We start from the raw sequence: 14,473 nt of genomic DNA, 5'->3' as shown, positions 1-14,473 counted from the left end.
AATTATGAATATTAAATAGATTATTTTGGTAGCTAGGTTATCCAAAACCCCATACAGAGATCAATAACAAAATGCAAATTGGCAGAGAATCGCCTATGTTTATACATCAATATATTAAACCTCTAAAACACTTTAATATCAACAAGGAAAGCAACGAACTAGTCCATAAAATGCTGATATAATGTGTAGTTCAGCACTGATATATAGTTACATGATACATCAATCCCAAAAAATAATTCTGAATGGAAATGAAAGCAGTGACAAGATTTTGTAACTAATTGACTGAAAAGGAAATGAAGTTCATATTCACACAACAGGATAAATACTCAATGAAAACCTGCACAGCAACGTCTGAGTGGTAGAGCCATTGTAAAGGGAGGTACAGCAATGAAATAAGGATGCAATCAGGCCTAAAATGATACCACATGCATTTGAATCTTCACAAAATTGCTTACAGATGTACAGCTGTCACGAAAATCTTTATAGAACTAGTGCAATAGACAATCAAACTTCCCAGATGGGTTACGACAGGTCCCATGGGTTCATGTAAGGTAGGTTTGAGATAGGCCGCTCCTTGAAAACTTGTACTACTCCTTAAATTGCATCAAATGTATTGCTGCAGATCTGTATGGTTGTACCCAAAGCATACAGAAACTGTGAAACTTATGCAGACAATTAGAAGATAAAACCAGTACCCAGAATGGGATGGCATCAATCAATCATAAACTGCAGGCTGGTATTCACCTTAATAAGAGTACAACAGGAGTTACAATGCCCCTAACTGCTGCAATTCCCAACAAGATGAACAGATGGACCCAAATTCGGGATGATTGGGATAATATTCATAATGTGTTGTCATTTGACCATCATAATATGTACAGTAGACAACATAAACTATGCAACATAAATATTGATTTAATATTAATCCCTTCATAAATAAAGATGGATCTTTCACTGAAAATATATGATGAAACACTTGAATAATGAACGTCTAGAACTGCACAAGAACAAACCAAATTGAAATAAACATCTAGAACTGTAGTAGTAAAGATTACTATAGCAGCGATATGGATTACTGTAGCAAAATTCATAACCTTAAAAATCTTCAGTAATACTCAAGAAATTGGAAAAATCTTCCAACTTTCAACACACGGGTGTGGAATCACTCATGTGAATCAAAGAGCTTTTGTCCTTCAATCCACAACAAAAATTTGGAGGGTTTTCATCCTCCTTATCTCTAGCCAAATGGATTTTCATCCATAGGCAGAAAGACGAATACAAGGGTTTCTTTACAAACAATGGATGCCTCCTCCTTTCCAAAATCTTTCATTTTATAGACTCTTTGAGGGAATATAATATTTTTCTTTTCTTCCCTCCAAAGTTTAATCTTACAAGTGTCTACAAAGGCCTTTAAACAAAACTTCACTTTTGGCCCATTTTCCAAACGAGAGTTTATTAGGTCCACTTTTAAACTAGACCTTTCATATAAAGATAATAAGAATAAGCTGCCAATTTAGCAATATTATAAATTGAAGTCATTAGGAAATCAGTACAACTTATAATATAATTTTGTTTATTTTCTTAGCTTTATTTCAAAAGAGGACATGACACAAATAATTTGATTCCAATAAGAAATGACACTTTGTAATGTCCCCTTCTTAAGCATCAGCTATTTCTAGAAGTTAGCTTATGACTTTGGTCCCCATAGGCTAACATGCTTAGCAAAGGACTCTTCTAAGGTTGTTCTATGGCTCTTCAGCTGACCTTTTGGTGGTTATCTTGGTGTTCATCAACTCAGTATCCCAGTTTATTTGTGGTGTGCCTTCTAGATATCATTCATGACACTTTGATTCACACTTACTTTTTTAGTAAGTCATTTGGATGTATTTCACATATTTACAATTTATAGTAAGTCATCGGGGTGGTCAACTGGCATCATATCTATATCTGGAAAGTGGATAGTCTCATGAATTGTTATTGGCATTTATCGAAGTATAATGATTTAATTTAATTTAGTAAAGCCTTATCAAGCATTTGAAAGACTTGGCTTTCATTTACAGGAAATCAAAAGACGGAAACCCTTGGAGTTTCTTAGTGGTTTGGACGAAAACCCAAATCCATCTTTAGTGTGGATTCATCAAAGACTCAACATTGTGCATCATTTTTAGATTTGGAGGTTTATGAAGGAAAATCATATCAGCTAGGCTTTGAAGTTTATTTGCAAGTAGAAGACATAATGCTTCAGATTTGGAGTTTGGTGTGAAAATTAGTTTATTTTAAGTTCTTCGATCCTATTGTTGAAGACATCCAGGGATAAATAGCTTTGGGAAAGCTTTAATTACATAATTGGTGAGTTAAAGGTGATATTTCTCTATTTACCAGCAGCCCCTGCATTTTCTTCACTCAGAAAAGCTACAGCAAACTCCTTAGCTGCTGCAATGCCCATTTTAAAGGGAGTTCCATTGATATTGAAGCTGTATAACATATTCTGAGAACTTGTATGGTGATCATTTCAGTTGGAGGTTGCATTAATGCTCTATTGTTGCCGTTGAGAGGTGGATTCCAAGTTCTGAAGGTGCATTCTTATTGCTGTCCATATTCTGCCCTTGGCACTAATCTACACTGTATCGAAGGGAGTTGAAATACTAGAAGATTTCTGTTACTGCAAAGCAATATCAGACTTACTGTATCTTATGACTGTAATTGGCAAATACAAGGTCAGAGATTATTTGTTTAAGTTCTATTCTGAATCTGCTTTATGTTCAAATGTGTTTGCTTAAAATATTGTTGAATCTTTAAATTTATTAAGCACAGTATGAAATTCCAAAACATATTGCAAATTTGGACACTATTGTAAGTTTGAAAACAAACATTTAAACAATCGGCAACTAAGTCTTTTAGGAGTAGCAAGTTTAATGTCTTCACCAGTGAATGCATGACAACTGTTTGGTAAAATTCCTACATAGCTGAGTGGTTAGAAGAGTGTGGAAAATTTTACTGGCAAAACTGGGGTGGGACATTTCACATTTGTTCAAAACATGCCACAACAAGTGCTAAGAAAGAGGAATTAATTTGCAATCATTGCAAACATTTATTGGAGGTATTACTTGCCTAAAAATCTAACTCACTTGTATACCTAGCTGAGACACTTCTTTCTACACATAAGCTACATTGGAAGATGTGTAAGAATGCAAACTCAGTTAAACACCTTTGAGAAAAAGGAACTTAAAAAAAGGCAAAGAGAAGAGATGGTAGCCATGGCCAAGAAGATGCTTCTACTTCTAAACTCTCTCCACTGTCTTCATGTTTGACAGTTTGACAGCTAGCGTTGGCCCTAGAGTTTGTGGATCAAGATTGAATTCCTATATATTATCACACACTTCTCTAAGTTCCCAACCATCATTTGAAAAAATGGGTTGGCCCTTGGCATAGAGAAAAACAAAAGGCAGCAAGCAGTGCTGATTGAGATTTTCTATTGTTCAATTGCATTTCATGTGGTAATGTAATCAGTTATGATTTTTGTTTAAAACTATTTTTTTTTAAATGAATCATTTTTGTTTCTTGATTTTTAAAAGTGAATTCTTGATATTTTTGTTTTATTTCAGATCTCCTTAATGCTAAAATTTAGTAGATGCCATTAGTGTTGAAGCAGTGCTCAAAACCCCTAATAATGAAGAGATAAAGGGCCCAAGTTTGAAAGAAAAACTAACAGATGTCAGATGGATGAGCAGCACGACATAGGTTAGAAAAAGGCTTACAGCATCATTTCCAATGCTTGCATTTGGTAGGAATATTCAAAACCATGACGCCATCAAATTTCCTTGTTTCTTTCTCCAGTCAAGTCAATGTTGTGCAAGTTAAAAATGGACTTCTCATAGAGAGACATCCATTTCTATTTTGGATTCCATTTCAACTCATTCATTTGACCTTATATTGGAGGATACTAGAAAACTTCCATGGGTCAAACCTATTGTGGGTCATGGTTCCAATATCTACAAATATATATACAAACATGGTTGGGTACTTAACTAGGTGAGAAACCATATAGATAGGTTGGCAGTTTGTCATAATGTGACCTGTTTTGTCACCAATTTTATCATGTTGTGGTCTTTGCTTCAATAAAAAAGTTGATTCTAAAAGTGTGTTTGCTAGTGAAAAGTGGTCCCAACCTTCAAACTTGGGAACCGATTTTGGAATTAATGTTGTGGATTTGGCATATAAAGAGCACTACCTTTGGCCTTCAACAAAAAATCGTAGATGATGTTAGTTTTAGCAATCAGATTAGCAGTATAGAACAGAAAATCAGAATGCAAAGTAAATAATATGCATAACACACATCTACCTTGGGAAAACCTCCCTCTTGGAGGTGAAAAAACCCAGCAACAACTATCTCAGATTGTATTATATTAACCATAGAGCAGATTCACAATATAGCCTTCTAGGGCACAAGCACAACTTATCTGAGATAGAAGAATCAAATCCCTGTAGCTCAATTTGGCAGCCCAGATTTGAGTTCGCTGTCTTTGTATGAAGTTTACTCAGCCTTGCAAGATGTTCACTCAATCTTGATAGGGTTCGCTGGGCTGTAACTCTACTTCGCTTGCTGAAGATTGTAGATCAGAACACAAGGGCAGATCGCTGACTAGTAGTTCGCTCCCAGATGGAAGGAGTTCACTGACCTCTAGATTATGTTCGCTGATCTTCCAATCAAGTTCGCTGACTTCTAATACTGATTCGCTATCCTTTAGATATGGTCGCTGTCTTCTAAATGAGATTCGCTGATCACTGAAGATAATTTGCTGATTACAGAAGGCAATTCGCTACTTGATGAAGATAGATGATATTCGCTGAATGTGTGTCTTGTGACCTCAAGTCACTTCCTTTATATACATGCCTTTAACCCTTATGCCTAGGTCGGCCTTGGTGCCAAATTACATAGAACCTACTCCAAGTTACAAGTTACATATTCAATAGGTCCTGACCTATTGAATTACAAGTTACACAATGAATAGGTCTTACCCCATAACCATTATAGGTTACATAAGTTGAGTGCCCAAATAGGGCCTGCCCTTAACATTCACAAGTTACATTGATATCTATTTGGGCCCAACCCAATTGCAAGATATCCAAATTGGGGCTCAGCCCTAAACATTAATCAATTATATCAATACAATTAATTTTAAGGCCAAGGGCCACATTAAAATTAATTACGCTAGGGGTTCGACCTAGCTACATTTCAACACTCCCTCTTAGCTAGGGAGGATCGCTTGAATAATCTACAACGTGACCATGCTTCATGGACTCTTTCCATGATATCCATCATGCATTCCCACAGAGGATGGTTCCAAGATACATCATGGATTCCTTCCATGATATTCACCATGCATGCCCGCAGAGGATGAATTCAATATACATCATGGACTCCTTGCATGATACCCATCATGCATACCCACAGAGGATGGATCCACCTTGCATTGCCCGCAAAGGGTGGAAGAGGTCTTTCACCTCAACTTCTCCCAGAGAAGAATACAACACCACCTTGCATTGCCCGCAGTGGGTGGAAGAGGTCTTTCACCTCAACTTCTCCCTGAGAAGGATCCAATGTCACCTTGCATTGCTCGTAGAGGGTGACTCCACCTTGCATTGCCTGTAGAGGGTGGAAGATGCAACTTAGTGCATCACTGGGACTGAGACTCTGTAATGTTCTCAGTTGGGGATTGGATTATTTGGCGTTCAAGTCCTGAAAACAAACGTTAGTATACAAACAATATGAAAGATAATTAAACATATATATTTATTTGTGCAATTATACAAGAAAGAATGCTATACGTTATTCTACATATTTAACAAATAATGTTAACTGATTTATTGTATCTATAAAAAAAGATACAATACTCAGTTGGACCTTACCTGGATTGACCCAACCCTCTATTGAGAAATATTTCTCAGTTAGGAGCAACCCAGGATGTCGTCCTCCTAAGGTCTCTATTTGGGATCTCTATTAATGAGTGAAATCATTAATGTTCTCAAAGCTTGGCAGAGATCCCACCCTTGCTCAAACTTCTCTATCTCTAACATATGCATATGGTTAACCTCTACAATATAATATATATTGTCTCTAAGAGATTCCCTATGAATCTCTCTCTGGATTCCTCTTGGAATCTTGGCATTCAATTATGCCCTCTGGTCTCTATGGCTCCTTTAAAAGGAGCAATCATCGTAGACATTATCAGGGACTTAAATATAATTCTTCTCTGAAATGCCTCAATGATCCCTAGCTCTGTAAATTGCCTCTGAAGCAATCTCTATTTCCTCTGTTTTAATTCTGAGTGTATCTCTACAATCTTATGGTAATTGTTATTTAACATCACTAATATATCACTATTATATTATAATCCTGAATGTATCTCTGTCTCTAGAAGTGTCATTACAATTCTGAGTGCATCTCTATTATGCTAATTCTGAATGTATCTCTGCAACATTGAATCTAAATGCATCTCTGATATATTAATTTAGAATGTATCTCTGTTATTTACCGGCTATTCTACTTTAATCTATCTTGCGGTATGATTCGAATTCCACGACATTATTCATTAAGTATTTCCTACGGTTTAGGGCAAACCACTCACCGTTCACTTGCCGGTGGTGTATCCTAGATATGCTGGGTACGCTCTACTCCTTCCACGGTTTTTGCTTCCAACGTGGCTATCCCTATTAGCACTATCCCCCTTTCTTCTTTATATCTCTCAATGTGAGGGAGAGGTCATACCTCTTCATCATGTATGCCCTTTGGCAAGGGACACACCCTTTCACCATTAACACCCTTTGAAAGTGTGCAACTCTTCATTATTTCTGCCCTTTGAAAGGGACACAACCTTTCACAATCAGACCTGCACTTCTTATTTAAATCAGATCTGCACTTTTGATTTCCAAGTTATCCCCCTCCCAAATGAGGTTCTCTTCTCCCTTTTATATCTTATTGTTGAGGGAGTCACAACTTTTCCTTCCATGTCTTTTAACCATTCATTAACTTAATTAAATTTTAATTAATTATATTCTTTATATTATAATTTTATTTTTAATTTTTATTATTATTATTTATTATTAAATTCTATTTCAAAGGGGGGACATTACAGACTCCCTCTCAGCCAAAACTGTGTTCTCAACAACTCCAAGTTTCTCTCTGAAGTATTCAAACTTCACACGAGCTAGAGGCTTGGTGAGAACATCTACAATCTGCTCATCAGTGCTGACATATTTCAGCTGAATGGCACCTCTTTGTACCATATCACGAATATAGTGATAATGAGTTTCCACATGTTTTGACCTGTCATGAAACATGGGATTAGCAGACATCTTAATACAACTCTGATTGTCACAATGAATGAAAGTGGGTTCCCAAGGTTGTCTGAACAACCCAGCAAGAAGCTTGCGAAGCCACATTGCTTCTCTTGACGCTGCCCTTGACGCAATGTACTCAGCTTCTGCAGTACTTAATGCAAGTGAGGACTATTTCCTGCTGGCCCAGGAGATAACAATAGAACCTACACTAAAACAAATTCTTGAAGTGCTCTTTCTATCAGTTGCACTTCTTGCCCAATCAAAATCAGAGTAGCCTTCCAAGGTGATGACAGTGTTGATTGGATACTTCAACCCGTAGCCAACTGTGCCTCGCAAAATATCTTAGAATATGCTTGGCTGCAACAAGATGAACATGCTTCGGTTTGTTCATGAACTGGCTAAGGGCACTCACTGCATAACAAATATCCGGTCTAGTGTTAACTAGATACATCAAGGATCCAATCAATTGTCTGTACTCCGATGGATCTGCAAAATCAAAGTTAGTTGTAGAAACACTGCAATCCATTATTCAAGATATCAATTCATTGGATCCTTGGCATACTTCTAACTCTAGAGAGTAATACATTAGGCCTAGTTTTATTCCAAATTTTGAAACTAACTCTTTCTAGTTAGAAATCGTATGTAAATCGGAATTAGCATTTCAACATTAAGCCGATAGGATCAGCATCATGCTTACAAAATCCTAAGCTTATAGAATATTGTCAATCAAAGCATTTTACTGAGGATTGTAGAGAACATAGAACTCTCTCTTAATCCTTAATATAAAGTTGTGACAACCAGATCTTAAGAATCCACTAAGGAAAGCAACCATCATGAGTTTTCATAAGTAAGAATGAGAAATGCTAATTTTTATTTTCCCTTACTTTCACTTTCTACGAAAAGGACCCATAGCACAATCATTGTGAACATGGCATACCTTCAACCATCTTCTCAAGTGAAGGAATCAGCTGAAAGCTTGTATAGGCTCTCATGTCTATTCCCAAGCTCCCTCTGAAGCTTGAAGCATAATAGTTCAAGACTATCTTGAAGAGAAACATCAATCAAACATGATTCAACATCCCAATAGAATGAATTAATAATAACATGAAAATTCATGAACATGATTCAAATATAAGAGAACTTATCTCTTTATTGGCTAGACTCCCACACAATCCACCAACGTTCTTAAGTTGTTCCACTTTCAAGCCCATGGATCTCCGATGGCTACGTGGCCTTCGGCCCTTGCCATCACATATCATCTACCTTCAGCTCAACGACGACATATTGAGTTACACGTAAGGGTCACTTGAAACTTCACCCTTCAACCCTGTGAATTGCCTTAATTCAAATTTGGTGGCTCTCTAGTCACCAATCGCTCTTCCTAAATGAGGCCGCTGTGATATAATATAATCAATTCGAATACCTTCAATCATAGTATAAAACTACACAACATTCTGTAAATTGTTGAACAAATAACAATAAGATAATCGTGCCTGTGCAAAGAACTGAAAAATGTCATATGTTGAGCACATTTGATCATATTATTGTATTATTGAATTGCAAAAATAATGACTGATCAAAAGAACTAAAACAAATGTATGTCTTCAGAAAAACAGTGTACATAAGCCAAGTTGTCTTTCTAGCCAATGCATAAAACTAATCAGAAGGAATACAGGATAATTATGTAAGCACCAACCACTTAATTGAAGAGACACATTGTATAGTTGAGCACAAACATATGATTGATAAATACCAAAAAGAACTGAGGCCAAAAAATCTCCATGGTGGGAGCGCCCACATCACTCTAACTGAATAATGTTTGTTCAATAGGTTAGATACTTTTATTCTGCATTGTTCTTAGGTTTCATCATCAAGAAATTGAACAAAGTCTAAAGTATATTCTGCTTTAATGAAAAGAAATCAAAAACTAATCAAGCATTACTATTTAATAAATGTTTACTTCAAAATGTAATAGGGAGTGTTCCCCATACAAACTAAATACCAAGCATATGAGCCACGATGAATGAAGAAGAATAGACCACTATATATTAAATGTTTCCAACTTTATGATATATTTAGATCACCGCATCAAAGCATAATCAATATTCAGATAAATAACATCATTGCATATTCCTCATAGCAAATCATGGATTTGGGTTAAGAATAATGTTGAGGTATGCATACTTAGAATAGAGAATAACCGAATACCAACTTCCATAACTCGAACTAGGGTTGGAACAAATTCTTAACACAAAGACAAAGCTTGAACTAGGGTGATAGTCAAGAACCCTAGGATGACAATTATACAAACCCTTAATAAAATACAAGGAATACTAGGGTTTGAAGCTAGAAGAAAACAAATGCACAAAACCAACATATCTTTGATGAGATAGTTAACAAACAAGAAAACCCTGTGTTCTATTTAAGACCCCAAACTAGGGTTACAGCTAAAAGAACTAATACCAATAAGAACAAAGCAAACATATACAAGTCCTCAAACTAAGCAAACCCTTCTTAACAGAAGTAAACAAAAGAGAGTAGAGGAATAAGGACACATGTATTCTAAGATTTTATTTGAAGACTTCATACTCTTGTTACGGCCCCATCGATGCCCTCAATCTTCAAGCTGTTATGTTGTTGTAGAACTATTTGATTCAATCGATTCCCAATCATTCATGCTATACTTCTTCAGCCCTAGTCTGCAAAAAGAATACAAGATCTGCCTTCAAGCTATTCGGCTTTATAGAAGGAACCCACTCTGATACCATGTTAGTTTTAGCAATCAGATTAGCAGTATAGAACAGAAAATCAGAATGCAAAGTAAATCATACGCATAACACATGTACCCTGGGAAAGCCTCCCTCTTGGAGGTGAAAAAAAACCAGTAACAACTATCTCAGATTGTATTATATTAACCATAGAGCAGATTTACAATATAGCCTTCTAGGGCACAAGCACAACTTATCTGAGATAGAAGAATCAAATCCTTGTAGCTCAAATTGGTAGCCCAGATTTGAGTTCGCTGTCTTTGTATGAAGTTTACTCAGCCTTGCAAGATGTTCGCTCAGTCTTGATAGGGTTCGCTGGGCTGTAGCTCTACTTCGCTTGCTGAAGATTGCAGATCAGAACACAAGGGCAGATCGCTGACTAGTAGTTCGCTCACAGCTAGAAGGAGTTCGCTGACCTCTAGATTATGTTCGCTGATCTTCCAATCAAGTTCGCTGACTTCTAATACTGATTCGCTATCCTTTAGATATGGTCGCTGTCTTCTAAATGAGATTTGCTGATCACTGAAGATAATTTGCTGATTACAGAAGGCAATTCGCTACTTGATGAAGATAGAGGATATTCGCTGAATGTGTGTCTTGTGAACTCAAGTCACTTCCTTTATATACATGCCTTTAACCCTTATGCCTAGGTTGGCCTTGGTGCCAAATTACATAGAACCTACGCCAAGTTACAAGTTACATATTCAATAGGTCCCGACCTATTGAATTACAAGTTACACAATGAATTGGTCTTGCCCCATAGCCATTATAAGTTACATAAGTTGAGTGCCCAAATAGGGCCTGCCCTTAACATTCACAAGTTACATTGATATCTATTTGGGCCCAACCCAATTGCAAGATATCCAAATTGGGGCTCAGCCCTAAACATTAATCAATTATATCAATACAATTAATTTTAAGGCCAAGGGCCACATTAAAATTAATTACGCTAGGGGTTCAACCTAGCTACATTTCAACAGATGTAAGGTCTTATTTCATTCCTCTTTTGCCTACTTTACTAGTTTTGTGCCATTTTAATTTGTTTATGATATGTTCTCTTCTTTAATCTCACTATTTATTTATATTCTTTTTAATAATAAGCATCTTTCATGTTGTTGACCAAGAGAAACCCAAATATGGCCAGTGTATAAAGGCATGGAAGAGGTGAAGGAAGCTGTTTCAGCCATCTATTGTAGCTTGACGGCACATATTGCCCATGGGCAAACATTTTTCATCAATAGCACCATCAACTTCATAAGTCATTACATACAAGTCAATACATGGTGGTGCCTGAATTTAAGTATACATGTACTTTCACCTCTTGCATCAAATTTTTGTCATGGGCATATATTTTAGCTCTCTATTTATTTTTATTATTTTTGAAATATTAGAAGTTTTACTTTGTATTTATCAGAATTTGCAAAGTAGTTGAATACTCCATTTGCATTATAGAAGGAAATTATACATGAGTATGACTGCAACCGTGTGCTTTATCTGGCACTCACGGGTTTAACAAATCACTAACAAACTAAGTAGATATGCTAAGTTTACAATATTATAACAAACATAAAACAAACACTAAATAGGACAAACCATACGGGCAGTGATCGAATATCCAACAGTATTGACTTTGCTTCAACTGGTCCTTTTATTTTAAGAACAACCAGTTGGCAGTCAAATAAAGTAGAAAAATCAGTGCATCTGCATTCCAACTTGAGCTTCACATCATATGAGCAAGTTAAGTCCAAGGAATGAGGAGGTGTTTGGATGTAGAGCAAGAACATCCAAACTTGAATGTTTGCTTGCAAATAATTTCTGAGTTGACATTGGTATAGAGGGCATGAGACTTGACCCTCTAGACAACTATAGATATTTATCTTTCGTTGAAGAATGCATTAAATCATCAAATTGAAATCCATATGTAGACGTTTAGTTTTTCCAAAATATAGAGCACTAAAGAAAAGTGGTGATGCAATAAACACTAAAATGAGAGAACATTCAACTAACAAAAAACAAAGAGATGATATAACAGCACACTAGTCTATGGGAATAGAATAGATATTTCATCATAAACTAAGAATTAAAAATTTCTCTGAATATAATTTTTCATTTGTGTCAAGACCGCATTATCACCATCATAACATTCATTAAAATGGCAATCAGCCAGTTCATATTTAAGATTAGCTCACAATAATTAAATGGAAAACAAAATAATATAAAAAGGATGCTAAAACATACCCAACCTAGGATATACTCAGCTGCAACAATGGCTGCAATATATGATCGTATTGTCCGATTAATAGTTGAGATAAATATGGCTCCATTGTTAATAGTCAATGCTGCCAAATATTTGCAAAATTCCTGAGGGTTTGCAACATGCTCAATCACCTGCAAGGAAATTAAATTAGTTGTTAGCAAATCTTGTGATTTGAATAGTGTGCATGTTAAATTTCTTGTAACTATGGCTGAGAAGGCCATCACTCACATAAATATCACTGCACCTGCCTTCAGTTCTTTTTCATTCGAATAAATCCATTTTAATGGTCTAATTGTGATTTATTAATTTTGTTTTCTGGAAGTTGACCCTACTTAGAGTAAAGATAATCACTGAGTAAATATAGAAATAATTCATATGATGTTTCACATGAAGCAGTTACATCCAGTGAATAAAATGAGGTGACACCAATATCTGGGGTAAGAGAGTGAAAGTGGTCAAATTAAAGGTGATCATGCTTGATGAAAACATAATCACTGAACAAATGCATATATAATTCATAAGACATTTCTTATGTACTTAAATCCAAAGAATGAAATGAGGTTATACTGATAAATAGGGTCACAGAATAAAAGCAATTAAATTAAGAAATTCAATCTGATCCAAGCATGTATTATAACTTCAAATAGTGTAAATTTCAATTTTTATGAGAAAAGTGCATATTGAATATGTTAACTATAAATGATAGGTTGACAACCATTATCTACAGAGATGTCACTGCACTTATCTTCAGTTCTTTCTCATTCAAATTCGAAAACTGTTCTAGTCTAGTTGTCACTTCCGAATTTCATTAAGTGGGAGATGATGCTACTAAAAGTAAAGACAGACATTAAAGATTACAATGACAATTCATATGATATCTCTTATGAAGCAATGAAATCAAAAGGATGAAATGAAAATCAAGACAGAGAACTTTAAGTAATATGATCACATGCAAACAAATCATACATTGTATGCTATGAATGCTCAATTTATGAAAAGAAGAACAAAAACCTGCAAACCATCATTCACACAGATATCACTACATTTATTTTTCTATCCTATTTCATTTAAATCAATCATTTTTTCTAGACATTACTTCTTTATTGCAGTTCCTACGAGACAACCCTACTTATGTTGAAACCAAAGATCACACAAAGCAAAATGAAACCTAAAATTTACATCATGAATAATATAAATGAACACAAAAATATTTTATGCAGGGTCATTTACATCTTTCCTACAATGGCTTAATATATGCCTCCATTTTCAACCACCCAAACAACATCCCAAGAAACCACCAATCTAACTTCTTACACAAACCATCCACTAACAAGACTTAACATATTACACACACTAGTATTACATTGCAAACACAAAACAAAGGTGATAAAAAGTTAATACTAATACACTCATTCCTATCACAACACTTAATACAATACAAAATAAAACAAGTTTTTGGATCACGCCAACCGCAAAAGCCAACCAAACACCCCTTCTCCCCTTCACCCCAACATCCCTTGACACTCTCTCAGTCCCCCTTGATCAAAAAAGGGTGAACAAAAGATTCTAAAGCATATTTGATAGCTATTTTGCAGCTCCACAAACCTACTTTCATACAATTGGTGCTGGTCAACGTGTGCCTCTCACTTGACATGATCATTTTGAAGTATCATCCACTCAACCTGCCTTTGACCATTTAACCTCCATACTGTGAGAACAACATGTGTTGCTCAAGCACAATGACCCTATCTCCTTTGATCAACTTGTAACTATAATTATCAAATATATCAATATAAGATTACATAAACCTCTTGCTCCACATCCTCTATGGCCAACATTATCAAACTATATTGATCACCAAAAGCTCCCCCAATAGTCATGATAAAAAATGATATGATAACATATACACCATCTCCAATCTTTATCAAAGCTTAAGAAAAAGAGAACCAAAATCGGACACACTGGCAAAAGAAAATTACAACATGCATTGCAACAACTATAATCCACAAATGGAAACACCATCTTCTCCTACCAAAAATGTCGTAGTGTACCCATGTAATGGCTGCTTTTTATGTAGTAAACATGCGAGGGACCCACAAGCCCATTT

General features: G+C 35.6%; 1 protein-coding gene across 5 annotated transcripts in view; it reads right to left on the bottom strand.

Moving 5' to 3' along the window:
* The window catches only part of LOC131075944 (ubiquinone biosynthesis O-methyltransferase, mitochondrial), a 220,005-nt gene that overhangs the window by 15,207 nt on the left and 190,325 nt on the right, over nucleotides 1-14,473 (bottom strand). For all 5 annotated transcript variants that reach the window (XM_058012923.2, XM_058012926.2, XM_058012921.2 and 2 more), the window contains one exon: nucleotides 12,348-12,497. In XM_058012923.2, the coding sequence (XP_057868906.2) occupies nucleotides 12,348-12,497 (150 nt within the window). The remainder of the gene's footprint in view (nucleotides 1-12,347; nucleotides 12,498-14,473) is intronic.

This window comes from Cryptomeria japonica, chromosome 9 (assembly GCF_030272615.1).
Source record: "Cryptomeria japonica chromosome 9, Sugi_1.0, whole genome shotgun sequence".
Classification (NCBI taxonomy): Eukaryota; Viridiplantae; Streptophyta; class Pinopsida; order Cupressales; family Cupressaceae; genus Cryptomeria; species Cryptomeria japonica.
The sequence above is the reverse complement of the archived record's forward strand: the minus strand, read 5'-3'. Positions and strand labels throughout refer to the sequence as shown.